The 25,851-nt window shown below is 50.6% G+C and overlaps 10 protein-coding genes across 11 annotated transcripts; 3 read left to right on the forward strand and 7 right to left on the reverse strand.

Annotated features, from left to right (window-relative positions):
- Positions 1-772: 772 nt before the first annotated feature.
- LMH87_012031 (uncharacterized protein) lies at positions 773-1,234 on the reverse strand (the record flags this gene model as incomplete). Its single annotated transcript, XM_056201269.1, has 2 exons — positions 773-1,130; positions 1,179-1,234. The coding sequence occupies 2 exons, from the start codon at positions 1,232-1,234 to the stop codon at positions 773-775; spliced, it is 414 nt and encodes a 137-aa protein (XP_056053038.1).
- A 624-nt stretch (positions 1,235-1,858) lies between these two features.
- Positions 1,859-3,268, reverse strand: LMH87_012032 (uncharacterized protein; the record flags this gene model as incomplete). Its single annotated transcript, XM_056201270.1, has 4 exons — positions 1,859-2,335; positions 2,387-3,010; positions 3,067-3,108; positions 3,164-3,268. The coding sequence occupies 4 exons, from the start codon at positions 3,266-3,268 to the stop codon at positions 1,859-1,861; spliced, it is 1,248 nt and encodes a 415-aa protein (XP_056053039.1).
- Positions 3,269-4,657: 1,389 nt separating this feature from the next.
- On the reverse strand, positions 4,658-6,976 carry LMH87_012033 (uncharacterized protein; the record flags this gene model as incomplete). Its single annotated transcript, XM_056201271.1, has 6 exons — positions 4,658-5,917; positions 5,984-6,265; positions 6,320-6,418; positions 6,475-6,595; positions 6,657-6,751; positions 6,812-6,976. The coding sequence occupies 6 exons, from the start codon at positions 6,974-6,976 to the stop codon at positions 4,658-4,660; spliced, it is 2,022 nt and encodes a 673-aa protein (XP_056053040.1).
- A 2,038-nt stretch (positions 6,977-9,014) lies between these two features.
- Positions 9,015-13,954, forward strand: LMH87_012034 (uncharacterized protein; the record flags this gene model as incomplete). Its single annotated transcript, XM_056201272.1, has 5 exons — positions 9,015-9,420; positions 9,601-11,441; positions 11,494-13,256; positions 13,315-13,404; positions 13,465-13,954. 5 exons carry the CDS (start codon positions 9,015-9,017, stop codon positions 13,952-13,954), a joined length of 4,590 nt encoding a protein of 1,529 aa, XP_056053041.1.
- A 1,765-nt stretch (positions 13,955-15,719) lies between these two features.
- Positions 15,720-16,578, reverse strand: LMH87_012035 (uncharacterized protein; the record flags this gene model as incomplete). Of its 2 annotated transcripts, none has more annotated exons than XM_056201273.1 (5): positions 15,720-15,744; positions 15,842-16,155; positions 16,245-16,360; positions 16,495-16,509; positions 16,563-16,578. In XM_056201273.1, 5 exons carry the CDS (start codon positions 16,576-16,578, stop codon positions 15,720-15,722), a joined length of 486 nt encoding a protein of 161 aa, XP_056053042.1. The 2 variants fall into 2 exon arrangements, with proteins under 2 accessions (XP_056053042.1, XP_056053043.1); XM_056201274.1 differs by lacking the exon at positions 15,720-15,744 and adding an exon at positions 15,761-15,773.
- A 390-nt stretch (positions 16,579-16,968) lies between these two features.
- LMH87_012036 (uncharacterized protein) lies at positions 16,969-18,128 on the reverse strand (the record flags this gene model as incomplete). Its single annotated transcript, XM_056201275.1, has 4 exons — positions 16,969-17,339; positions 17,398-17,928; positions 17,996-18,030; positions 18,112-18,128. The coding sequence occupies 4 exons, from the start codon at positions 18,126-18,128 to the stop codon at positions 16,969-16,971; spliced, it is 954 nt and encodes a 317-aa protein (XP_056053044.1).
- Positions 18,129-19,378: 1,250 nt separating this feature from the next.
- Positions 19,379-19,701, reverse strand: LMH87_012037 (uncharacterized protein; the record flags this gene model as incomplete). The annotated part of the gene is made up of 3 exons (XM_056201276.1): positions 19,379-19,514; positions 19,569-19,611; positions 19,674-19,701. The coding sequence occupies 3 exons, from the start codon at positions 19,699-19,701 to the stop codon at positions 19,379-19,381; spliced, it is 207 nt and encodes a 68-aa protein (XP_056053045.1).
- Positions 19,702-20,791: 1,090 nt separating this feature from the next.
- Positions 20,792-22,496, forward strand: LMH87_012038 (uncharacterized protein; the record flags this gene model as incomplete). The annotated part of the gene is made up of 8 exons (XM_056201277.1): positions 20,792-21,240; positions 21,295-21,349; positions 21,405-21,484; positions 21,536-21,798; positions 21,854-22,029; positions 22,092-22,178; positions 22,235-22,250; positions 22,300-22,496. The coding sequence occupies 8 exons, from the start codon at positions 20,792-20,794 to the stop codon at positions 22,494-22,496; spliced, it is 1,323 nt and encodes a 440-aa protein (XP_056053046.1).
- Positions 22,497-23,304: 808 nt separating this feature from the next.
- On the forward strand, positions 23,305-23,768 carry LMH87_012039 (uncharacterized protein; the record flags this gene model as incomplete). Its single annotated transcript, XM_056201279.1, has 2 exons — positions 23,305-23,504; positions 23,582-23,768. 2 exons carry the CDS (start codon positions 23,305-23,307, stop codon positions 23,766-23,768), a joined length of 387 nt encoding a protein of 128 aa, XP_056053047.1.
- Positions 23,769-24,173: 405 nt separating this feature from the next.
- LMH87_012040 (uncharacterized protein) lies at positions 24,174-25,548 on the reverse strand (the record flags this gene model as incomplete). The annotated part of the gene is made up of 5 exons (XM_056201280.1): positions 24,174-24,186; positions 24,246-24,315; positions 24,370-25,299; positions 25,356-25,397; positions 25,470-25,548. 5 exons carry the CDS (start codon positions 25,546-25,548, stop codon positions 24,174-24,176), a joined length of 1,134 nt encoding a protein of 377 aa, XP_056053048.1.
- Between the last annotated feature and the right edge of the window lie 303 nt (positions 25,549-25,851).

Below are 25,851 nucleotides of genomic sequence, written 5' to 3' on the forward strand. Positions count from 1 at the left end.
CTGGTATTATTATAGACGATGGCTGTATATGTTCCAGAAACTGCTGCATTGTTGGCGCGTCTGCGAATGGAACATCCTGGGCGATGAAAAGACGGCGATTTCGGGTAGAGAAGAACGCACATCCCATCGTTCCATTATCAGATATTGTAGTAGCCATAATTGTCTCGTTGGTATCCCCTATGGCACTGTCCTCGTCCACGTGGTAATGCAATACATTTTCAGCATCGTATGTGGTTGATGTTTGTCGGCTGATAGCAGCCGGATTTTGCTTGTACCATGACATGGTGACCGATTCTATCTGCAGGGTTAACAACAGGCACCTCTACAAATGTCCAGATCCCTGTGCTTCTTTTCGATATTCGTGGTGGGTACTGTATGATTGCACGTCTGCTTTTAGCTGGCGCCTTTCAGTACGTGCGATTTAGGTGGCAGAATTAGCATCCGTTTGCGTGTGGCTATCCTGCCTACCGAAATCGTATGCGCACCATGTTGATATACCTCCTTAGCCGCGGGTCTAGATAGGGCACACGTTTCAGCACGCATGTATGGACTCCATGTGAGCTTTTCTTTTAGCTTTCCTACCAATTATTTATTACTTTGTCCTTACGTGAGTGCTGTTTGCCAGGGGCTATAGTCAATGTGTCTTCAGTCTATCTACATCCACAATGGTGTTTCGTAGAGCGCTCTATTTGCAGCGTGATTGTCTTGGAGATATAATCGACTTTTCATCCGTGGAGCTAACTACCCCTGTTGCTGTTGCATGTTCCCTTTGCTACTTTGCATCGGCCTTGACCCAATCCGTAAATTCACGGCGTTGCCTGCGAATATCCACGAATCCTGGCCGACTCTGGAGAAATGCGAATGGACTCCCGCGAAAATCTTTATCAACCTCACCAGAACCATCCAGAAACCCAGTATCACCCTCTCGTTCAATCTTCCCCGCCCAGATATTCCATTGTATCGGGCGCAGTGTCTGCGATCCCGAAACAAGCCCGAAGCATACGACCAATGTCGCGACGATGGCCTCCATGGATATGTCGATCGGTAGGGAGTTACTCGTTTGCTGGTGCGATAAAGTATGTTTCGCAAGGGCTGCGGACAAGGCCGCATGTTCCTGCGCGGAGTAGCATCTGCAACTTGTCAGCGCAATGCGGGGTATTTTTTGTGTAGGTTCTTACGCGTGCGCTAGGAGAAGCAGTCCTGTTACCGTTACTGATCGCGATAGCCACGTCATTGTTGGCGGCGGGAGTATCTGGGGAACGACTTGGGACGACAAGACAATGTCGCCGTTGAACAAGGGCCTGGCGCGCGCGAGCTGTTGAAGGGTTTCGTGCATGACTAATCATGCTGCAGTCCCACTACCCTATACCTTACCTACTTGTCCATCAGTTCTTGCGGCAGTGAGCTGCTATCCCCGTCGCAGCAATGCTTGTGTTGTGTGTGCCCTCGCTCTTTGCCTCTTGGGAGGGGGGTGAGGGTTGGGCCTTGCATTGTGGGTGGCTGTATGTAATAGCTGCCTCTATGCCATGCGGGAAGCAAGTTTGACTGAACCGTCAAACTCCTACCAACAACTAGCCGACTGAGAAACCACTCTTTTGATCCGCGCATGCCCAAGTGTTATACGCCAAATCGAAACTAGATTAAGACAGTAGGTTAAAACCCAAGACTGGGACCCGTCGATCAGAAAAGACCAACCGAGGAATTAAATGCATACATTAATAGTAACAATAGAAGCAAACCAAAACGCCCCAGACAAACAATGCTACGCCCCAACCATACCCTGGCCACCTGGCCACAACGCCCCACACAATCCCCAGCCCCGGGCTCAAGCTCGCTGTACATATGGAGCATGGGCTACCTACTGTTGCTCACCAGTTCCTGCCTGGGTCATCCAGTCACTGAAATGGCTCCCATCCTCGAGTTGCTCGACCTGCCAGTCATCATCGGTCCCTTGCAGGTAGGCAGTGTGCGCACCCGCGATGTCCAAGTCGGGCACAAGCGACGTGGATGCATCTTGACCACCCCCGACGTACATCCAGTCCGGTAGCATGTCGTGATTGCCACTCAAGAACTGGTCATGATGGGGTTTTGGCGCCCCCGCCTGAAGAGAAGGATCAAGATGCGGATCAATGAAAGTCGAATAAGGCTGAAAGGGTAGATCGGACGAGGTACGGCTGTACGAGACGCCAGCACATTGGTCGTTAGCTCGCTGCCCAGTCCCACGTGGCGTGTATTGCGTGGCCTCAGCTGGAAGGCTGCCATGCGTGTACCACTCCTGGAAGGGAAGAGCCTGGTACTGTGACCATGGACCACCCGGGAGCTGCGACTGTAGCCCCTGTAGACCACGATATTGGTCAGGCACCTCCAAGACGAAGGACTGCCTTACCCGAGATGTCCCCCGAGCAGTTCGCTGCCTGCCGCTTCGTCTTGTGCGACCGTTCGACTCGCCATCACTCGCGTCGCATGCTCTGGAATCCTGGTCGATGGCGTCCTTCGGCTTCTTAGCCTGCACCGGGTCGTACTTATAGGTCGGGAAAGCATCCTCGTGCATTTGCTTCTCGGTTTTGGCCAGCTTCCTAAAACGTTCGAGGACACTGGGAGGCTCAGCGTTCCAAGAGGCTCCACATATAGACGAGACCTGCTGATGGCTGTTTTTGCGATTGCACTGAGTTTTGGCAACCTCTTGGTAGGCTTTCCGATAAAGTATAAACGCATTAAGCGGTCGCTTCACCTTTCCAGCCGCCATGGACTCCGACTGTCGGACCTCAACAGATCGGTTCGCAAAGGTTGCGACATCTGTGACGGCAACATCGGACATACGCTGCGCAATTATCGAAAGTGGCTCCGGTGGCTCCTCAGAAGATGGAGGCTTCGCATTCCGCTTTTCGACTCTGCGCTCTTTGCTCTGGCCCCCAAGCCCTCCTGCATCTCTGATGGGACGACGTGGAGTTCTCGGCATGGCATTGCCCGTATCAATTGATAGAAACGGAGAGGTATCACCAACCAATGCCTGAACAAAACAAGTTAACAAGGCTGAGAGTCGCTCAATTTGAAAAGTGCACTTACCTGCCGGGAGACTTCTGCTGGGTGGACAACGGAATTGCTATGCTGAGAGCATGGAGTTAGCACCGGCACTTGTTTGGTGATTGTAGACGTAACTTACACCTGTAGGCTGAGAAGCACGAAGAATGTGGTTAGAAGCGTAAGAGGGTATCTCCCTTGTCTTCATGGGCAAAGCAGACTGTCTTGAGCTGGGACCGGGGCCCATGTCGCGAAGTCTGTCAGAAGTTCTGCTCTAGACGGCAGCTCTCAATGGGGAGCGAGTCTTAAAGAAACCGCTATCAGCAAAAAAAGACGGTGTTGGATGAATGATCTATGTAAGAAATGTATTTTGTTAAGAATTTTGTTGTATCGCCTTGAGTTAGAAGGAGTGATATGTAGTGTTGGGGGTATGAGCGGTCACGAAACTGAGGAACGCTGTCATGTGTGGTCGTTACTGTTGATGTTATGAAATGGAAGATCGAATCAGAAGGAAAACAGTTCTTTTTGAAGTGGTTGAAGGATATTTGGTGCAGTGGCTCAAACGGTCGCTGCTCCCACTTGCTACAAAGATGCAAACCGTTGGACGGGCACGCACGAGCCGTCGCTCTTTTCGTCGCCACCAAAAAGACCTCAGGTCGAGCCATGAAATCTAAGCATGATTCAATAGTGGACCGCTCAATGCCTCAGAAGTAGTGCATCTGCCACTGTGCGGCTATGCTTCTTTGGTTACAGTGTTGGGGGTGCCACGGACCAGTGGACTGCGCCCGCAACGGGTTCGAACAACGAACCGTGGGAAACATGACAACCACAGTGACGGAAAAGACAACAATGCTGATTGGGCAAATGCACGAGGTTGAGCCACTCAAATTCTAATTTCATTGTTCCTTGTCCCTGTCCTCCACGTGGTTGTTACCAACGATCATCAACTAAAAATAACAGTTCAAAGCAGAGCGGTTCAAGCGTGGCTTGGTCAGTTCTAATATGACAAATTCGCCGGGCAGAATAGCAGGCGAAACTTTACCATGATTCCGCTTTGCCCCGGCTAATTGCTCGGCGTGTCATCCAGTTTGCTTTCGGTGTTCGTGCACTCTTGTCGCAGCTCCGTCACAGCGCAATATTCCATCTGAACTCGTCGGATGTTGACAATGCCTAGATAGCGGTACAAAGCCCTGCGAATCAAATGATTTCCGAAGCCTTGTATGTCTTTCACCTTGTCTACTGGGAAATGGTATGTTTGACATTACGCAAAGTGTAAGTGTCACTCGACTGGTCACGGGGGTTATTCATGTACAGCGGATCCATTAAAATCGTTAACAGCAATGCCTGTGCATGGAAAATCTCAATTTATGTGTTAAACGTGGAACAGCCCTTTCCAGAAAAATGCTGGCTTGCTACTTTACAAAGATAGTGACTAATTCGGAAGCAAGGCCGCCAGGCTTGTCCACTCCCGTATCTGGTGGTTTGGTTGTGGCCCAGCGAGCCTATTCTCGCTCACATGATGTGACGGTAGAAGCGTGAAAGTGTTAACAACGTTGAGTCGTTCGTCCTCCCGTGACTGGGGTACGACTGCGGGGTTTAAATGGGCGGGTGTCCTTGGCACATGCTGTAACCAGCTTTAGTTCTCTGTCGGCGCGTCATTCGTCGACACATTGGGAGCTTGATCCGAAGAAGGCCTGGTCGAGTGCATTTTCTGTAACCCATTTATGTCAACTTGTTTGAGTGCCATCGAATGAGCCGTATGTGATGATAAAGTGGTAGATCCGGCAGAACTGACCCGGCTCAGTGAGCTGAAAACTCTGCTGATTGTCGGAGCTGCCTGCGGTGTGGACTTCGTGGCATGTTGCGAAGCAGGTGCAGCGGCCACAAGAGCAGCATTGTTCACGCCTCGTTCTGAACTCAATGTTGGTTGGGTGTCTACGACCGGTTCCTTTGGTCCTTCGCTCTTTGCAATGGCCGATGCAGGCTTTGTTTCAGGAATTATTCTTCCTGTACTGTCGCTGTTGGAAATCGACCTGGTATCAGTCCTAGGGCTGGATTTCAAGTCTGTGTGAGGCTGTAATATCCCCAACTGACTGTCAGCCGGATCGTTGAAGAATTCGGACGTGATCGTCGAAGTGTCCAGATCTGCGGATTCCATCATCGGCTGCGAATTGGCCTGCGACGTTTCGTTATCAGATCGATGATGACCCATCAATTCGGTAGAGCTCTTGACTTTCAACTTGATAATGGTCTTACGAGGAGTGCTCGTGTTCTCGCCGTGGTGCCTGCAGCTTCCGCAAATGAAGTGAAAATCTGGACGGTCGGCTTCAGATTCCTCAATTCCAACGCAACTGCTGTGCTGCCAGACACTACATCTTTCGCAAGCAACGCTGTGGGCACCATCATCGACTTGACCGTACAAGCCGCACACGCAATCGAAAGTCCAATCTTCCTCCTCTTCCTCCAATGCCTTAAGCGCCAATTTATTGCGATCGATTTCAGATTGCAGCTGCCGGTCTGAAACCCGAACCCGCCCATCGGGAGCAGAGTTGTGGCCCTCCGAAAGCTGAGCCAGTTCCTCTTCGTGCAAGCGGCGTCTTGCAGCTCTTTCTTCCAGTCTTTTCTCTCTCGAAAACATCCTGAAGTCCCGCTCTCGCTCTAATTTCAACAGATTTTGTTTTTCACGTTGTTTACTCTCGAGTTGCTTTTGGGCCTTCTCCCGCTGGTCCCTCGCCTTCTCTTCTTCCTTATGTTGTTCAATTTTTCCAGCGATGCGGCTAGAGCGTTTCGCATTAGCCATTTTGGCAAGGCTCAAGAGCTCACGCTGGTGTTGTGCCTCTTTTCTCTTTCTGGACTCTTCTTGCTTTTCCAATATTGGCAGCAAGTGTACATCAAGCTGATTTAGTAATATTGTCTCGTTCGCATCTCGGGGTTTTCGAAAACTGTCGACTAAGCAGCGTACATCGTCCAGTGTGATAGCCACACATTCCCAGCTCATGCCGCCGAGATTACTGCTGGCTTGCGAGCCTTCAAGATCCAAGGATTCAGCTGGGGCGCAATCTTCTGTTATAGATTTGTTTGAAGTGTGTCGACGTCTTCCAGATCGCCGACTGGTGCCGTAAGTCTTTTGTTTTTTCGGCTTTCGGACAAATGGTTCTGGAGCGTCGGTTAGGCGATAGACTCGGTTATCGTCCAGCACGAAGTACGTGCGATCATCGGCGTCCCATCCATACGGCTCTATTCTCTGCAAGATAATGTAAGCTATGCTGATCATACCAAAGTAAGAAAAGCCACATACCCAGCTGGTTTGATCAATGCCATCGGCTTCCTCCATTTTCTCTCGCAATCGCTCAGGCTGGCTCATGACCCATTGCGTTAGCTGTTGAAGAACGGTTACCTAAGTGCAATATTGTTAGCGCCGCTATCGTACAGCTCGGTTGGTCGTAGTAGTACTTTGGTCGGCGTGTCAAGATCGCAGAAGCTGCGCGAGACCGTTGCACCATCGCCCAAAGGATTTTCGTTGGGCAACTTGGAGATGTATTCTTTGCGGAGCTGGTCGTCGAGTATTTCGTGACTGGAAGAGTCACATTAGAAAACTTGTACCGTGATATAACGGGCGTTAGTGCGCTACTCACTTAAGACCACGATGTGAAGACACAAGTTTGAGAAGCGCTAACGCGATATCAGAGAGAACAGTTGAAGAAGGTTTGAGGCATTCGGTTTCGATGTCCTGGATTGCAATACACTTAGTAGATGCCAAAATTACGGCTGCAAAGTACGCTCCCCTTACCTCGATTTCCAGCGTGTCGTCGATTTTCGCAGCCTTGCCGAAGATGTATATCCACTGACATAGATTGGCAAACTCCCACATATTTCTGATGCGTTGTAGCAGTGGCGAAATTGCATTGGACGATTCGCCGTACATGTCTGCGATAGCCTGCGTTTCCGACGGCATAAAAGTGACAAGTGCGTAGTTTGCTGTGGCATCGAGTTATCCCGTCGCGGTTACGATGGCGAGGCGCAAAGCTCGTGGCATTGGAGCTCTCCAGAGCCTTGTCTCAGAAATAAAGTGGAACTTTGAGCTACAGGGATAGTCCTGTCGCAGGACGACGTACCAGTAGAGCGAACATGGGCGACTCCATATTGGCACTGTAGTAGTACCAGCTAGCGTCTACTTGTGCCCATGCTGTAGCTCGTACCGTCACAGTGTGTATCCCTGCATTTACGGATACCGGGGCCGCCCTGTGGACTCCTGTGTTTGAAATGTGTTCCCATAGCGTAATGCTGTTATTGCAACAAGAGCTCCTGCATGCTGCCATTTACTCGACAAATTCCTTATGTCTACATCTCAAAATGCTTGGCCTTTTCACCACAACTCCTGACGGTACCCTTTTGCTATGATATTGCGGAGCGCAAAACATCGCAGATAGCCGCTCGAAGGCAGGAAGATCATGGACACGCACGGCAGCAACTCTGGCCAGCGGCGACTGCGCCACTCTATACTGCTTCAAGATATACAGCCAAACGAAGAGAGCTCAGAAAATCGTTCTCAGCACCTGGGAGTCGTTCAACAAGCGACACCAGTCACTACCGCTGCCCGACAGCCGAGCCCTGATGCCACCGATGCTACAAGGAGTTGGGACCCTCTTGGGCCTTCGATGATGGAGTCTCACGCGAGACCTGAGTCCCCCATCGACTATTCAGCATTGCAAATGGCGCTGCCTCTTGAATTACACAATTCCTCCGACCGCGGTTACTTTTCGCCCAACAATCCTTTCTATACAGGGCCCGCCTACCTGGACGAGACGCAACAGCAAGAATATGCAGAGTCTGATAATGTTCCGTTGACATCCCAGGCGCAACCAATTTCTGGAGCCTCTGCGCATGAACGAGTCGAGCCGATGCCATATAACAGTCTACGTCGTTCATCCGACTTGATAAACGACAACTCAACAAGAGGGAGGCAGACATTACGAGCGTCCGATCAAAACGCGCCGAGTTTTGCCAGCAGCCGCAACCGCGCTTATGGTATGAATCTTGTTCCTGGTGAAGCTCGCACATCTCGCTCGCCATCCCCATCGGGGGCATTCCTCCGCGCTGGCTCGATTGTAAGAGCTATGTCACAGAGAGTGGTAAATATTAGCGGAGAGAGCGAAGTTGCAGTCAATCAACGAGCGTCATTACAGGCGGCGAGGAGCTCGCAAGTATCCGATGGGGCTATATATGATCATACTGCTGGCGGTGTGAATTCGATGCACGTGGATACTTCGTATCAGCCCCAGACCGGCATCCCAGCAGGCGAGAAAGGGATTAGCCACGGACTTGCTGCCGCATTGCCGCATAGGCCACCAGGGAGCTCTGTCAACCCATTGAAAGGATACTCGCTTGGAGTCCTCTCTCCTCAGAGCAAAATACGACTTCGAGTCTGTGATGTTCTTGTCAGTCCATATACAGAGCCTGCCATCTTATTATTGATTGTTCTTCAAGCTATTTTGCTGGCTGTTGAATCTGGACCAAGTGTATTCACACCGGGCCATGGGCGCCCGGAGCGATTTGGTGGACGGGTAATGGACTGGGCAATGTTAGCTCTTTTCATAATATTCACTCTGGAGATAGGAGCGCGTATAGTCGTGTCTGGTCTGGTCATGAACGCCGCGGAATACAGCACCATTGATCGAAAGAAAGGGGTTCGTGCTATCATTTCAGAACAATATCGAACCTTCTTTCAACCCCAGCGCCAGAGATCAGTGAAAGCTAATCACCAGGCCCCTCCTGGTCAGCCAACCATCGCTCGATCATTTACGACCTTTATGCATGGGCCTCCCGGCGCACCAGAAACTGTCGAAGCTCAGATGCGTTACCAGCTTGCGCGGCGGGCATTCTTGCGACATTCCTTCAACAGACTAGATCTGATTGCTGTGCTTTCATTCTGGGTTACCTTCATTTTGGGCATCACTGGCTTAGAAAGTCGGCACCACCTGTACATTTTCAAGATGCTCAGCTGTCTCCGCATTCTGCGATTGCTCTCGCTCACACATGGGACGGCAATCATACTCCGCAGTCTAAAAAAAGCTGCACCGCTGCTTGTACGCGTTGCGTTTCTTTTGTGCTTCTTTTGGCTCTTGTTTGCCATCATCGGCGTTCAAAGCTTCAAGGCTAGTCTTAGCCGCCAATGCATTTGGCTGGATCCATTTCAGCCAACGAATTTCTCGGCTGCCTTTACGAACGACGATCAACTTTGCGGCGGCTATCTGAACAACGAGACTGGTGCTGTCATGCCTTGGCTTAAATTTGGAACCCAAGACTCTCTGGAAGGGCTTGTTCCTGGCGCAGGAAAAGGCAAGGGATTCATCTGCCCCCGCGGGTCGCTTTGTCTCCAGCAAGACAACCCGTCCAATGGTACGGTGAATTTCGACAATATCTTGCAATCTTTGGAGCTAGTGTTTGTCATCATGAGTGCAAATACCTTTTCGGACCTCATGTATCAGACGATGGCGTCTGATTACCAGCAAGCTGCACTTTTCTTCGGCGCTGGCATCATGATCATGACACTCTGGCTTACCAATCTTCTTATTGCAGTAATCACCTCGTCTTTTCAGGTTATTAGAGAAGAGAGCAAAGGAAGCGCGTTCACCTCGGATCACCAGTCGTCCACCCAACCACATTTTGACGGACGTACCCGAAAGTCGACACTGCAACGCCTTGTTGAGAGGACCAAACTGTTCTTCACTCTAATTATCGTCTTCGGGTTGATATGTCAGGCTTGCCGAAGCGCACGAATGTCGGCGTCTCGCGAAAAGTTTATTGATGGCGCTGAAATTGCTGTCACGGTACTTTTGGATATCGAGATAGCAGCGCGACTCGCATCTAATTGGCGAAATTTTCACCGAAGCTGGGCCAATCTGTTTGATCTTGGGCTATCAATTATAACTACTGTCATACTTATTCCGCCGATCCGCCACACAATGGCATACTGGTGGCTTACAGTCTTCCAAATCGTCCGAGCCTACCGAATTGTGTTGGCGGTACCGATGACACGCACACTGATCTTACTTGTGCTCGGAAATGCTGCTGGTATTGCGAACCTGATGCTCTTCGTCTTTTTGATGACATTCCTCGTTTCCATTTTTGCATCACAACTCTTTCGAGGTGAGATCCCGGTGTTCAATGAAAGTGGCGAACTCAATCGCATATCGTTCTCTACCATTTACAACTCGTTCCTGGGAATGTACCAGATATTGTCCAGTGAAAATTGGACTGACATTCTTTACTCGGTTACATCTTACGCTCATGGCTATAAGACTGGCTGGATCGGCGCTACATTTCTCATTGGCTGGTTCACGCTATCATATTTCATTCTTGTAAACATGTTCATTGCTGTTATTCAAGAGAACTTTGATGTATCAGAGGATGAAAAGCGCCTTGAACAGGTCAAGGCTTTCCTACAACGCAAGGAATTAGGCCAAAATGCGAGCAACCTTGCACTGTCATCAATCTTCAATCTGGGCAAGTCTCGTCGCCGGCGCGATCCTTTGGATTACGGCCCCGGCATGATGGAGATGCTTCTAAAGGATGCAGTGGTTCGTGACTTTCTCGATGATGAGAATGCTGAGCCTCTACAAGATTCTGCCGGAAATGATGGGACCGGCAGGTCCACGTCAGCCTTTCCAGCGCATTCGAATCGTGGCTTGACCGGTCTCTGGAAGCGTTTCAAAGATAAGTTCACGAACCAAGAACCAAATCCATTCTACACGAGCATCAAATTTGAAGGACCGAACGATACTCTGGACCCGCGACAAATGGCCCGTCAAGTCGTGTCTGCAGCAGCCGCAAGGCGCAAGGCTCAAAGGGAATACCTTGCGAGACATCCGAATTATAACACGACATTGTATTTGTTTCCACCAGGCAACAAATTTCGACGGTTTTGTCAGAGACTTGTCGGCCCTGCCAGGGGCTTTGAACGAGTTGATGGAATTGACCCAAACAAAATCGCTTGGTATGCGCTCTCGGCCTTTGTCTATGCCTGCGTGGTGGCAATGGTAGTTATTGCATGTGTTACAACACCGCTGTATCAGCGAGAATACAGAGAAGGACACGAAGCAGACAGCATCAATTGGTTTGTTTGGACAGACTTGGCATTCGTACTTGTGTTCACGCTGGAGGCGGCTATCAAAATAGTTGCAGACGGCGCGCTTTGGACCCCAAACGCATATTTACGGAGCTTGTGGGGAATCATGGATACACTGGTGTTAGTGACACTTTGGATCAATGTCGTTACACTTTTCATCAATGACGGAGCAGTTTCTCGAGCAGTAGGAGCATTCAAAGCACTGAGAGCCTTGCGACTTCTGAACGTCAGCAACAGTGCCCGGGATACGTTTCATGCGGTAATAATTCTGGGTTGGTGGAAAATCTTCGGCGTGAGTGACTGGCTTATTTGAAACTAAAATCATCTGTACTAATGACAAACAGGCTGCTTTTGTCTCAATTTCATTGCTCATCCCATTCGCTATATACGGATTGAACATTTTCAACGGCAAAATGATATCATGCAATGACGGTGACGACATAACGCAATTGACCCAATGCTTCGGCGAGTACGGGAGTATCCCTTTCAAAGATAACTGGGTGATGCTAGCGCCTCGCGTGGCAGACAATTCTTATTTCAAATTCGACGATTTTGGTTCGTCGCTTTTTACCCTTTATCAAATTGTCAGCCAAGAAGGATGGACAGATGTGTCATTTGCTGCACAAGCCATCACAGGACGAGGATCACAGCCCCAAGACCTTGCTGCGCAGGGGAATGCCATGTTCTTCGTTGTTTTCAACTTGATGGCCACTGTCTTTGTCCTTACACTGTTCATTTCCGTTTTCATGCGCAACTACACGGAACAAACAGGCGTTGCCTTTCTTACTGCAGAGCAGCGATCCTGGCTGGAATTAAGAAAGCTCCTCCGGCAAATATCTCCGTCCAAGAGCTCCTATAATGACAAGGGCAAAGAGTGGAAGCGATGGTGCCACAAGAGAGCCATTGAGAAACGTGGCAAGTGGTACCAAATGGTCACATTGGTACTTGTTCTTCATCTTGTCCTCCTCGTTGCGGAGTTCAACAATGAGCCGCGATGGTGGGCTCGAACACGAGAATATGTATCTTTGTTATTCATCCTGATATACGGGGGCAACATCGCAATTCGCATATCTGGACTTGGCTGGAGCAGATTCAGGAAAAGTTCATGGGACCTCTATGCTTTGGTAGTGGTCTCAGGAGCGTTTATCGCCACGCTTTCACTTCTGATTGCCAACACCCGTGGTGAGGCTTACGAACAGCTGTATAAAATATTCTTGGTGGCGATTATTCTCCTGCTCATTCCAAGAAACGACGCATTGGACCAACTTTTCAAAACCGCGGCGGCTAGTCTGACGGTCATCAGCAATTTGCTAGCCACCTGGCTTGTTCTATTCTTGGTATTCGCTATCGCAATGACGCAGGCCTTCAGCTTAACACGATTTGGTGGGCAAGAAACGAGCGATCTGAACTTCCGTACAGTACCCAACGCGCTCATTTTATTATTTCGAATGAGTTTGGGAGAAGGCTGGAATCAAATCATGGAAGACTACGCCGGCATTGAGCCACCTCTTTGCGTGAAGGATTCGACGTTCTTCGACAGTGACTGCGGAAGCAAGCCTTGGGCGAGAATACTGTTTGTCGGGTGGAACATCATCAGCATGTACATCTTCGTCAATCTTTTCGTTTCTCTTATCTATGAGAGCTTCAGCTATGTCTATCAGCGATCCAGTGGCATGGCAGTTGTTGACAGAGAAGAGATACGCCGCTTCAAAGAAGCATGGAGAAGCGTTGATCCTGCTGGCACTGGGTATATTACAAAGGACCAATTTCCCCGTTTGCTTGGTGAGCTCTCTGGCATTTTCCAAATGAGGATCTACGACCCAGAAGACTCCGTCTCCCAAATCCTTGACGACGTGCGTGACGATGTGAGGATGTCGCGTCATTCCTCCATGGTGGCCTCGAATACCAAAAGCGATATCGATCTTGGCAGACTTAATCGAAGGTTGTCAAATCTTGATATTGAGAAAATTCGAACCAGACGCCGGGTATTCAACGTTTTTTACGAGGAAGTTCTTGTTGCGGCAGATCCTGATAGAGGTATCGCGTTCTCAGACGTTCTACTTATCCTTGCTCACTACAAGATCATAAATGATAGCAAGAGTCTCAGGTCAGCAGCATCCATCGTACCGCTTATGACCAGGCGCATCATTACTAACTATTGATAGATTGGATGAGTTTCTCCGACGAAGAGCTAGACTTCAACGCGTGGATGAAGAAATCCGACGAAGAACTGTTTTGGGTTTTTTTGACACACTGTAGGTGCGATCGGTGGGAAACATTTGCGCGATCATGGTTGAAACTGATTGACATCACAGATACTGGTCGAGGAAATTTAAACAACACATGAATATGAAGCGTGCGGCGCGCATGACCATGGTCCCTCAACTAAGTGTACCTGAAATTTTGGTCGATGACGAGGAGCCAGACGTGGACACAGCTGTTGGTGCCTCCGGTAAAACGAACAGGCCGCTCCTTCCAAGCCTCAACACCAATGTGGAGACGCCGAAGAGGCCATCAGTTTGGGCAGGCGAAATCTCGCCACGAGACTCCGGTACTCAGCACCCGCTGAGCTTCCCCAGGACGTCGGGAGGAGGGATTTCCCCGCCGGCCAGCCCAATGCGGACAAGTTTCCAACTCAGCCCCTCGGATGCTTCTAATGCGGAAGCCGATCGCAGAGGTAGATCCTTGAGCCCCGCGCAGGCCCGTGGCATGTTGGATGATTCTGTCTGGGTGGAAAGCATTCGAAAAAGCAAAACTCTTCGTCGCTCAGACAAGACTTCTTATAGATATGGAGATATCGGTTAAAGCTACTCAGCAATCGGTTTGAGTATCTGCTACGTTTGCTTAGCTTTACTGGCAAAAACAGCCTTGTGATCGATAGGTGCCAACGGCGTTGGGTATTTCGGCACGACCTTTGATATTTGTCCTTCAGACCAGGGCTAGAGCTGAACAATGTATACAAAGGCGCGCTCACTCTGAATGTTTCCTTAGTGGAATTTCAACCAATGGAAGTGTATTTCCAGCGGTAAGCCGATGGCTGCCGGATGTGGTAAGGAGACTATCCTGGCAGCCTCCTGAAAATCGTGTAACAATCCGGGAAGAAGCCAGTATGAATCTCAAACACTGCATCGAAGTCTTACTAGTGGATTTTCTATTTTTCTTTCGGCCAATGCGACGAAGTCAAGGTAACGCTTTTGCCAGCGCTGCATAAAATTTCTGCACGCCGCTTTCAGGAGCTGATGCTGCGTTGGTTTCAGAGCTGGAGACGCGCTATTCTGGCTGTCGCAAATGCAGCATGCCTGAAACAGCTTCGGACATGCCACAAAACTGCAGGCTTGCTCTAAGTAACCCTTGTTTCTCATCATTATAATATCCAGGCTGAAAGATGCGGCCTCGTTCATGCGCATGGTTCGTTGTATAGTAGTTTAAATAGGCTGTCAGCCCGTGTATCTACAGGAAGCACTAATCATCTCTTTGCAACAATTCCGCTTCCGTCTCGGCACCACGATCACCCCTTCTCTACTACATTCTCTTCAGTTTATGCTGGGAAATTGAGTGGTTTTCTCGCAACTGAATTTGCGAAGAATTCTTTCTGCCCGAGTTTTGAATTCGCAACTACTTTGCAGCAGGCTGTGGCGCATTTGGGCATTCAAGGGAGCGCGTACTAACTGGACCATCAGTTTCCCGCCCTGCCCTCTTGCCAATAATACCAGCACGCAGACTATCGATCCAATTCACGTCCAATATCATATATCCAACAGCTAACGGGCCGTTTTATTGAACTGCAAGGATACTGCTGTTGTCCCTATTTAACTGTCTGGAGCTCGCACTTCTTTTCGCAGTGCATACACACATTTTTTCTTTCCTTTTATACAAGCGTGGCAATCTTTAAACCTGCGAACGAATACAGCTTGCTGGCAGTACAAAAAATCGACGCGATAATACCAACAACGTCGATATGGCTGCATCACGATTTCAACACAACAAAATGTCGGGCAATATTCGCGCCGCTATTCGCATTGTTCCATCGCAAAGCCATACCCGCAGCATAGCCCCGCCATCCAGCTTTATGGGCTTTAGTGCCGCCGTCACAATCAACAGCATCATAAATAGGCAGCCATCCATTGTTGGACTTGTGCAAGAACGAACTAGCTTCCCGACAGAACTCGGCCTTCTGGAGCCTCGGCCATTGGTATACTGGAGCAGCGTGGAGGACAGAATTGGCTGCCTGTGAAGAACAAGCAGTTGTTCTAGCCAAGCCGAACAAGAACGCCGACAGCGCATCCATTTCTTTCTTACATTTTGAAATCCCATTTACCCAGCCCCAGTGGCTTGCGGATATTTTATTCAGGGAGACTGATCTTCCTTTGTGGCGCAGAGCAGTCGATGGCGAGCTTTGGTATTATACAGAGAATACAAATACATTTTGTCGTTGGCCAGTTGCTCCGAATCCTTTGCCTGTCGTATAGAGACAGGGTCAGAGAAATCAATCTCAGAGAGCATTTGGAAATGAACTTTTGTTTTTAGCTCATGGCCAATACTGCCGCACATACCACGTGATAATATTTGTCTAACAATGATATGAATTGGAGGGTCTAAGAGCCAATTGTTTCAGAAGCAGAAGCTAGCGCTGGTATTGATAAAACAAATTATCCCCCCAGGAGCCTAGACATGAGGATCTTGAGTACGTACAGAGCCGCTGTTGTCCCAGCCGCCGCGACCACAGCGAGCCCCACGAGCACTGTGCTGCGAAGCCGGAAAGCATCCTCAGCTTCCATCTTCATGAGCTTCTTTTGTTTGCTGTGATAGTACCACGGCTCATGGACGCCACCTGGTTTCTGCCGCACGTCTTCATACGGGTCTTTCTGGTACAAAAGATCGTGCAACCAGTTTGGTAATCTACTTCGGGACTCGGCGTGTGTGTGCATCCGCAGCCGAGAGTAGTAGATGTCGACAAGAATGAGTGATACCAGGAACGACGCGAAATTGAGTGGCGTCATAATTATCTATTGGTTTACGCATTAGAAGATGCCGGTAGTTGTGAGACGGGCGCGATTCAAGCATGGCCGACACAGAAGACAGGCGGCACGCGTACCTTGTACAATGTCGAAGGTTCAACCACATCTTCTGGCAGTTCAGCACGAAGTGTTGGGGAGCGTGGTGGTGACGACGGCGGCGTTGCCATAGTTCCAGAAGACGAAGACGCCATTCCTGCAGCCTAACAGTGTCATAGGACCAGCTTAGAACGTGTAAAATCGATGGACAGAGGCTGATCTTGGAAGAATGGAACAGCTTCGTGCGGAATATCCGTTCAATCGTCGACAGATTTGTTAGTGATTGCGCACTAAAACCGTGTCCGACTGTTCCGGGCGGTCATCAGCCACTGGCCGCTCGATCCGGTATAGGCACGTACCTAGGTAACTAGCCATGTAGGTATGTACACTACGCCCTATTTTAGTTGAGGCGCCACCGGAAGAAAGGTATGTACACTACGCCCTATTTTAGTTGAGGCGCCACCGGAAGAAAGCTACCTACAGAACGAGAACGCTGGCGGTCATTTGCTTTCTTGGTTGCGACTCTAAATGAGTAGATTTTCTGCGAAGTTTCGATCATCAGAATAAGGGACAAAAAACTTTTAGACGCCGTCCAAAATACTACTTTCTAGACCAGCTGACAACGCACCTAGAATTGTAACATGGTAGCTTGCACTAACTTGTCACCTACGATGACCACGCAAACTCAGACCCAGACATGCTCGGGGTACATTGTAACATTTTGCATTAGAGCCCATATCATCTCGGCTTCAAATATTCTCAAGTCTACCGAGTGTTATGGATGTCGAGAACGAGAATATCCTGGGCCCCTACGCGGGTTAATTCATCCATAACGAGAGCGATCTTCTTCTTCTCAACCATGGAGCTGACAGCGACCCAACCGTCAGCGTCAAGCTGGGTAATGGTGGCGGCACGCTTCCCAGGAGTGATCTTGGTCGCTTCAACAAGCTTAGAGCGTTCCACGTTGTACTGGCACAGCACAAACTTTTGCGCTGTAATGACACCGCGAATTCGCGAGGCAATAAGTTCGACCAACTCAGCGTTGGATGGTTTTGTTGACTTGATCAGGATAGCACTGGACTCGACCACAGTATCGATTGCTTTCAGACCAGCGGCGCGCATCGTTTCTCCGGATTCTGTCCCTGAGTTAGCCACTACTTATTTGTGACTTCAGCGTTATATCATGTAGCTCACCAACGAGATCGACAATGCCCTCAGCGACACCAAGAGCGCAAGCAGCCTCAACACTACCGCTGAGTTCAATGATGTTGGTGCGTAAAGGCTGGGCAGGAGGCTGCTCATCCGACGCCGGGTCAAGCCCAGCCTCGATCCTGGCAAAGTGTTCCGCGGCCAGGTTCGGGAAGCTGGTACCTATGGTGAGGCCGATCAAATCCTTGGTCGATGAGTATTTGCCCTTATCGGCAACCTGTACCTGGAGCTTGCAGGCGCCGAAACCCAAGTCCATTACCGTCTCGCAACCGGCGCCTTTATCAGCGGCAGGCGTGTGGGTTTTAACGCCGGCAGCATACTCCTTTACTTGATCCCAGCCAGTAATACCGAGGTCGACTCGTCCCTGGCCGACAAAAGTTGGGATGTCGGCAGCGGGAAGAAATATCAGCGCAATGGGGAGGTTCTTGACGAGGGCAATATCGAGACGATTTTCGCGGCGGAATTGTATGTCGGCACCTTCGAGCAGGTTCAGGGTGGCGGCATTGAGACGGCCCTCTGTAAAGGAGTGTTAGTACCCTGCCCAGAGTTTTGCCAAGTTCTCACGGCGACACATCGCCCTTACTCTTTGGAACTGCAAACAGAAGCCGCCCTTCTAGGCTGTTGGCGAAAAAAAGTTAGCAGCAGGACGCGGGGCAAGCCGCCGCGGTGGTGACCAGCGGAGTGCCAAGTATTCCTTACTGGTTGACAAGATCCATGACTCAAGAAGAGGACGAGGAATTTGAGAAGCGAGCAATTCCAATTGCTGCGAAATGTTGAATTCAAGCCGAGTCGAATGGGAGACCAAGGTTGAAATAGCTATCGTGACTCAATGCTAGCCACCTGGATGGCGCTCTCGAATTTGTGCTCCGACAGCGGGGCAAACCGACGTACGTACATACTGGTACAGTTGAGTGGTTAAGTGTTGAGTGGGGGAGTGGGTGCACGCCCTGGGCAAATTCTCAGCTGCCTACCGTACCTACGGGGGCCTACCTACCTACCTACTCCCTAGGTAGTGATGGGCAGTGTGTAGGTACCTTATTATCATCAGTAGTGGGCTGTAACTTTTAGCGCGCCCGTGGCCCGAGACTGGTGCTTGTACTGGTAGGTGGGCCATCACCAGGTGCCCGACTGGCTGGACAGCATATCCTAATAAGGCACCTGTCCCTAGTCGGTCAATAAATAGGCGTGGCACCACTTGCCGTGTACCATCTGAAGCTTGCGGCATCAGAAATCACCAATGAATAGGTAGCCTAGTGCAAAACTTACCTTCTGTCAGCTTTCGGAGGCCGATAATTGCAGATTTGCGCAAGTTTGCAATCTCCGCGAAGTCATGATTACTCTCTAGATACATCAAGTGAAGTCCGTCTTTTCCAGCTCCTTAAGAATGGCCATAGTTCTACCAGTAGAAGAAAAGAAAACAGGCCCGGAAACAGCCCGGAAACGGTCCGGGAGAGGCATGGAGCAACAGCCACGAAAAGAGCAAAGATCATGACGTATGGCCACGACGCAGAATCACCAGTCTCAACCTTACTGGATGACCGAGTGTACAAGTTAATGCTTCGATGGCTGTGGATGGGAGCAGAACTTGACATGTCGGACGAGGCCCGTGCAACGGCAATCTAGTTTTGCAGCTGGGTCTCAGTTCTGCTCTGGCCCAGCCGCGACGGCGAACGTCGCGAAGCGGCAACAGCAACCTCAGCCAAGCATCGCTTGATTTGACGGATAATAATACGAAAAATTAGTGCATAATGTCCTGACTCTACGCTGAACGCTGCGTAGTTCAATTTCAAATCACTTTAGCCTGCGATGATCATCGTGAAGCAGGCAAAGGTACGGATAGGCAGGCGCGTATCCTGGGTTGCAGGGCACAGCAAGCTACAGAGTTGTCAATCACATCGGCTGCCGGTATCCGTAGTGATAGCTTTTGCAGTCTTTGACAGCATTGTATAACCAGCAAGTTCTTGTATTAGGAGCAAAATCTGCGCTTCTTCGCGAGCTTGTCTGAGCTGCCGACTTCAAAGCTCTCCGGCTGGTCGCCGATGAGAGATAGCGCGTCCATCATGAGACCAGCGCGTGCGGGCCATGGGCTTGCGAGTTTCACGCTATGGATCTGTTCTTTGCATCTAGTTTGCTATGCAGTACGGAGTACTGCGTACCTGCTTCCCTTTCTCGTACTGGTAAACACTCGCAAATAGCTCCCTTGGCGAAAGTCAGAGCCCCTCGGGGCAGTCCAGTCCTGCCTGATGGGTCTAGCTGCTCACTGGTATTAGATGCTCCTCGCAGATTCATCCCGTAGTTCCATCCCAACAGCGGCACCCATGTCCGCGCCGCATTGTTGTGTCGAGGCGGCCTGCTAATCTGCCTGCGTTGGCCCCGGCTAATTCCAGCCAGACAGACATCTTATGCATATCTGATATGAAACCTGACCAGTAGACTTTGTCGCTTTTTGATGCTGCCCCTCCTGCCTGCCTTTCGCTGAGCAGCGAATCGCCGCGTTTTCAAAAAGACATTGGTAAGTACTTGCAGCTCTTAAAATAGAAACCAGCCGACCTTGAGACCGCTCTCCTCACCTCCTCAGCGAAGTGTAAGCATGTAGCCATGCTGAAGCATCGAAGCAGATGCCAGCTGCTGAAAGAGTTCGGTTCCGGACGGGCTGTTCCTGGTAGGTACATACAATAACTAGTACTTCACGGCATCGTCGTCCCGTTGCCCACTAGCAGGGGGTCGCGGTCAGTACACTTACTAGCGCCCCCGCGAACTATTTGCCATCCATCATGCCATCTTCCAACAGGCCATACTATAACTTATCGGGATACAAGCTCGCAAAGGGCCAAGACCGCCTGAATAGTTTGGTAGAGCGCATAAACGGGCCCGACTAACACATGAACGTTGTCCTCAATAAAAGTATCGCAACTAGGCATTTCTTTTCCAGCTGCCACAGAGAGCATTATTTAGGTACCAAGGTACTGACTGACTGGCCCTCACCTGACACCCCGCCACCACCTTCCTCGTTGGCGGCCATTTCTCTTCTGCGCTAACCTGACTAGCCACGGCTGCGCTACTCATTGGAAGGACATGAAGGTGTGGCTGCTAGCAAAAACCTCGCCAAGGTAAATGCTACTTAATCATTAGGTCCAATTGGTGGTGCCTGCGCTGCTCCTCAAAAACCAAACTCAGATGGTGAACAAGCGCTGGCTGCTACGCGCTGCGTCGGTTGCTTCAACCAACGACTCCTCCTCTTCTTGCCACTGTCTCTATCGCCCTGGCCCCCTTTTATCCTTATGTCACTGCGTGACACTTGAGTGTCAACTAAAGGCGGATTGCCACATAATCCCTCGAACTTCCTGCTACTGCCAGGCTCGAGCTGCACCTCACCAACATGAATCCTCCATATCAGCCGCCCGGTCCACAGCAGGCCTTTCCGAACCCGATGCCACCTCCAGAAGGGCCTCCCAACTACCAGCGCTCGACATCTTCCCAGCTTCAGCTCCCAGCACCTCGGCAGTTGCTTCAGTACGCCGACTCTTATCGCCATGCCTCCTCTCAGAGCCTTCAGAGCCAGCCGCGTCTTCAGAGTGTATCTGCCAGCCTTCCTCCTCACCAACCAAGTGCCCCTCCGCCCCCGCAGCCGCAGCATTATCAGCCGCCTCATCCTCAACAACAGCACCAGCTGCCTGCCATAAACCCCAATCACGCTTCGAGAAGGGGGAGCCATGCAGATGAGGCGACACTTGCCCCTGCAAATACTCCCTCAAATGATGCTAAGCCCGCGCAGGCTCTGCTAACTCCCGTCTCCGACGTGGATTTAGTTGTAGGTTACAAGTATCAGTAAGCTATAGCTAATACCCATCCATTATTGTGCTTGGCTTACCAAGTGTCGAGGCTCGATGTTATACAACAGCCGAAGCGAGCCCGTATGTGTGGCTTTGGTGACAAGGTAACGGCTTCCTTATGCTGTGCCCCTCTGCCATGCCAATCTAATGGTGATACAGGATCGTCGGCCCATCACACCCCCACCCTGTGTTCGTCTATCCATAATTGACATTGCCACTGGTAAAGAAATCAATTACAAGTACGTTACGACGAAACATACACCGTGAATGGAGCTGACAGTCTACCTTAGCGAAATTGACCACGCCATGTTCGTTCTGAACGTCGATCTTTGGAACGCTGAAGGAACAAGGGAGGTAAACCTCGTCCGCTCCTCCGCCGCATCATCATCAGCGTCTTCGTCATCGACAAATGCACCTGGATTTGCCCCCCGGAATGTCGCGGAAGCATCGCATGGCATGAGTTCGTTGCCACTGGGGCGCGAAGCGCCTTACAGCCAGCAACGTCCGCCCCCCAATCCACCAGAGTATGCTGGCCATGCAAGCTATCATAACGGTAAGCTGCTTCGCAGGCTATCCAAATTACGACGGGATGCTAATTTCCTGATCAGGGAGCAACACATATCGTGGGGGTGGCAACTATGCTCTCCCATTGCAGCACTACCCGCAGCATCACGGCTATGGAATGGATCAGCCGATGCCGCCTCAAAGCGATGGTGGCCATTCGCGAGCGGCTTCGGCATCTGACGGTTATGGCCAAGAGCCAGGGGTCATGCCAAGATTGAGTGTCAGTGGAGGGCAGCCACAGGGAATGTTCACACGAAATCTGATTGGAAGCGTTGCTGTCAGTGCATTCAACTTGTGCGACACAGAAGACAAGCGGGGTATCTGGTTTGTTCTACAAGACCTCAGTGTCCGAACCGAAGGAAATTTCCGGTGAGTCACTTTGTGCCAATCTGTTCTTCATTGCCAAGCTAAATAAGTTGCGCCAGCCTTCGATTTTCCTTTGTAAACGTAGGTCCACGAGGAGGGCGTGTGCCCCAGGACGGCAATCCAGCAAAGGTCACCACAGGCCGAGCACCGATTCTCGCGTCTTCTCACAGCGAGGTGTTTAGCGTTTTCTCGGCAAAAAAGTTTCCAGGCGTTTGCGAAAGCACAGCTCTCAGCAAGACGTTTGCTGCGCAGGGCATCAAAATACCTATTCGCAAGGAGGCTGGCGGCAAGGGCGATGATGAAGACGGCTACGGCGACTAGATTAAAAATGAATAAGGCGGTTAAGTGATTGTTCGGTTTATTTGAAGCTGGCAGTGACCAATGTATTTTTGAACCTCGAGCCAACTCACATCCTTCTGTAGCTTTGCTCAGACCTTGTAATTCTACGTCTATCTGGATACTTGAAGAACGAGGAGTACTTACCGGACCAATAAGCCAATTGCTTGTTTTGCGAGATGTCAGAGCAAGTAGCACAAGTATAAAAGAATCACTGCTAGCCTCGCACCTTGGCGCGATGCTCAAGTCTACTGATCGGCGCTTGGGAGTTAGTTGGTACTTTTAATTGGAAGAAACTGGTCGGCGGTTTGGCTGGGGTTTGCTGCACAGTGCACTGGGCGCTCCCAAACTGTCTGTCACTCGCCAATACTGAAGGCGCGCAGCAAGCTAGGCAAATTGTAGTCTGCTGAGCCCGTGGCGCAAACTTTGAGGTTTGTTGGAGGGGAAAAAACTTGGCTTCTTGCCAAGAACATTCTTCACGAGATTCCTGACCTTGAACTCTTTAGTTCCCTCATGAAAATTGGCTCCTCACCTCCCAAAACCAGCCTGTTTTCCCACCATCTTCTTTCTGTTTTACCCCGTACGCTTCCGCGACCGCCAAACTCAAACCTTCGCAGCCAACTTTCGTTCCACCCTCTTTTTGAGGTCACCAATCTCCCGCTCAACAGCCGTTTCGCTTTTGTGCCCAGCCCTTTGCGAGCAGCGGTGATTGGCGCACGCAAGTTTCCCTGCGCACTTTGCTACTGCCTCTCTTGCGCGACTCGGCGGCGCCGACCGACTTGCTTCACGAACCATGTCTTCGCAGTACGCTTCGCACGGTCGCGGCGGCGCGGGCAACATGTCCGACGTCAAGTCCTCGCCCAAGCTTCAGCCCTCCGACCTGCAGACCCCGACGCTCAAAAAGCCCATTGTCACGACTGGCCGCGGCGGCACAGGTAACATGGCCAAGAACGAGGATCCCGTCGAAACTCGTTTGCGCCAAGACGTTAGACCGTGAGTCGCAACTACCGCTGCTTCAAGATCCAGCGCACCAAAGCACTCTATTTACTGACCTACCTTCCTTGCTACAGTGTTCCCCGTCGCTACAGCAGTGGCGCTCAGCACGCAGGTCGCGGCGGCGCTGGCAACGTTTTCAAGGACGACACCGAAGAATTGACCCGCACTACGAGCCGCGAGCAAGCTGTTGCCGACGATACAGAGCGCCCCGAGACGCCATCCAAGCTTCGAAAGGGCTGGCCCTTCGGCAAGAAGGCTTAAATGACTGCACTTCGCTAGCCATGATAGTGCCGATGAACATTGGTCGCGCTCGTTGGTTGTTAGTGCCGTTAATTACCGCCGGCCATTCTTGGTCCTTGTCAACGGCGCAGACGAGTTGGGACCATTTTTCTGGGCGGCGTTTTGACAACTTGGTCATAATTCCAAACAATGTCCCAGCCGTGTAGCGGCTTGCACCCACGACTGCAAACGCATGTAACTGAGCATAAAAAAGAGAGCATATATTGCAAGGTGGCCTGCATTGGCACATGAGCTATCTCCAGCTGCGTGCAGAGTGATGTATAATAGTCTTAATCTACTCAATTTCTTTCTATTCTACATCATACTATGCAGGAATACGCCCTAACAAGCTTAATATGACAAGGAATACAAAACTTTTGAAAACGCTTAAAAATGGGTTCTACCGAGCCTCTCCGATTAGATCCATTGATATAAGGATTTTCTGATGGTGTGTCTTACTCCTTAGTAAGACGGTGAATCTCTTCGAAAAAGTGTTTCAGGTTATCAGGGTTGACACCAGGAGTGATGCCTATATGCAAGATCAGTCTGTTGCCCAAGACCAGAGCAGAGGAATGCTGCTTACCGTGTCCCAGATTGGCGATCCAGCCCTTCTTTTTACCGCTCCAGAAGCCGTCCACAGTGCGCTGGACAGCCTCAGTAATTTCGCCCTTCGTGCCATACAAAATGCCCGGATCAGCGTTGCCCTGAAAGACGACATTGCGGTCGCCGCGGATTTTCACAGCCTCAGCAGGATCATGCAGCCAGTCAAGACCGACAACGTTGTAACCCAGGTTGCATGCCTTGTCCAAGGCATGGTAAGCGCCTTTAGGGAATACAGTCATGGGAACAGGCTCAAGGCCGAGGCTCTTGAGCTTACCAGGCAGCTTCTGTGCAATGTGCGCAAGGTATGGCTCTGAGAACTTGCTGAAAGAATCCGGTCCAAGTTCTCCGGCCCACGAGTCAAATACCATGACAACTTGAGCACCTGCCTTGACCTGCAGAGCTAGATGGTCCACGCAGATATCCGAAATTTTGGCCAAAAGCTTCTTAGTCGCCTCAGGGTACCTGTAGATCCATGTTTTGCTCTGTGCAAAGAGTTTGGTACCACCGCCCTCGACCATGTAGCAAAAAAGCGTCCACGGCGCACCGCAGAAGCCAATCAAGGGCACACGACCCTTGAGCTTTTGACGTGTAAGTGTAATGGCTTTATAGACATAGCCGAGCTCCTCAGCGACGTCAACGTTGCGCTCCATGACCATGCCGTATTGCTCGTCCTCGGGAGACTTGAGAGGCTCCGGGAAATGCGGACCCTTCTTATCTACCATCTCGACTGTCATTCCCATGGCCTGCGGTATAACCAAAATATCGGAAAATATGATAGCGGCGTCGATGAGTCCGGCGTAACGGTCGATCGGTTGAAGGGTCAGGTTCGAGGCTACCTCGGGATCACGACAGCATTCGAAAAAGTCGCGACCACCCTTTTCTTCATGGTATTCGGGAAGATAGCGACCGGCTTTAGACTCAATGTCAGACTCAATGTTTAGTATTGCGGCGCCTTTTTCCTCTTACCTTGTCGCATCACCCACATAGGTGGACGCTCGACAACCTCGCCTAATCGAAGAGACGTTGTTAGCCTAAGCACCGCTCACTCGAGATGATAACCTAAGGCATGCAAGAACATACCGCGTGCTGCACGAAGCAGTAAGTCGTTCTTCAATGGCTCGAAATTGTGTTCCATTCTGTCAATCCAATGCAGAATCATGCATGTGAATGGTTTCTCAAGTCTTCCCCGCGATAAACAGTGGAGGGGTAGTAGAGCTTCGCCCGAGGGTACGTACCTCTTTGGTGTCGGAGCATGTTCGGCCCGGGGCGCACGCAGCCACACCAGAGGCAGCAATTGCACTGGACAGGCGCGCCGACACGTCGCTGAGCAGCGCATGCTCCCAAGCTATCTAGTACCTACCTGGATTCAAGTACTCCTTTGCGAACGACAACTCATCTACGACAACTCATCTACGACAACTCATCTACGACAACTTGATCAACGGAACCCATCGTCAGCCAG

Source organism: Akanthomyces muscarius, chromosome 4 (genome assembly GCF_028009165.1).
Source record: "Akanthomyces muscarius strain Ve6 chromosome 4, whole genome shotgun sequence".
In the NCBI taxonomy this organism is placed as follows: Eukaryota; Fungi; Ascomycota; class Sordariomycetes; order Hypocreales; family Cordycipitaceae; genus Akanthomyces; species Akanthomyces muscarius.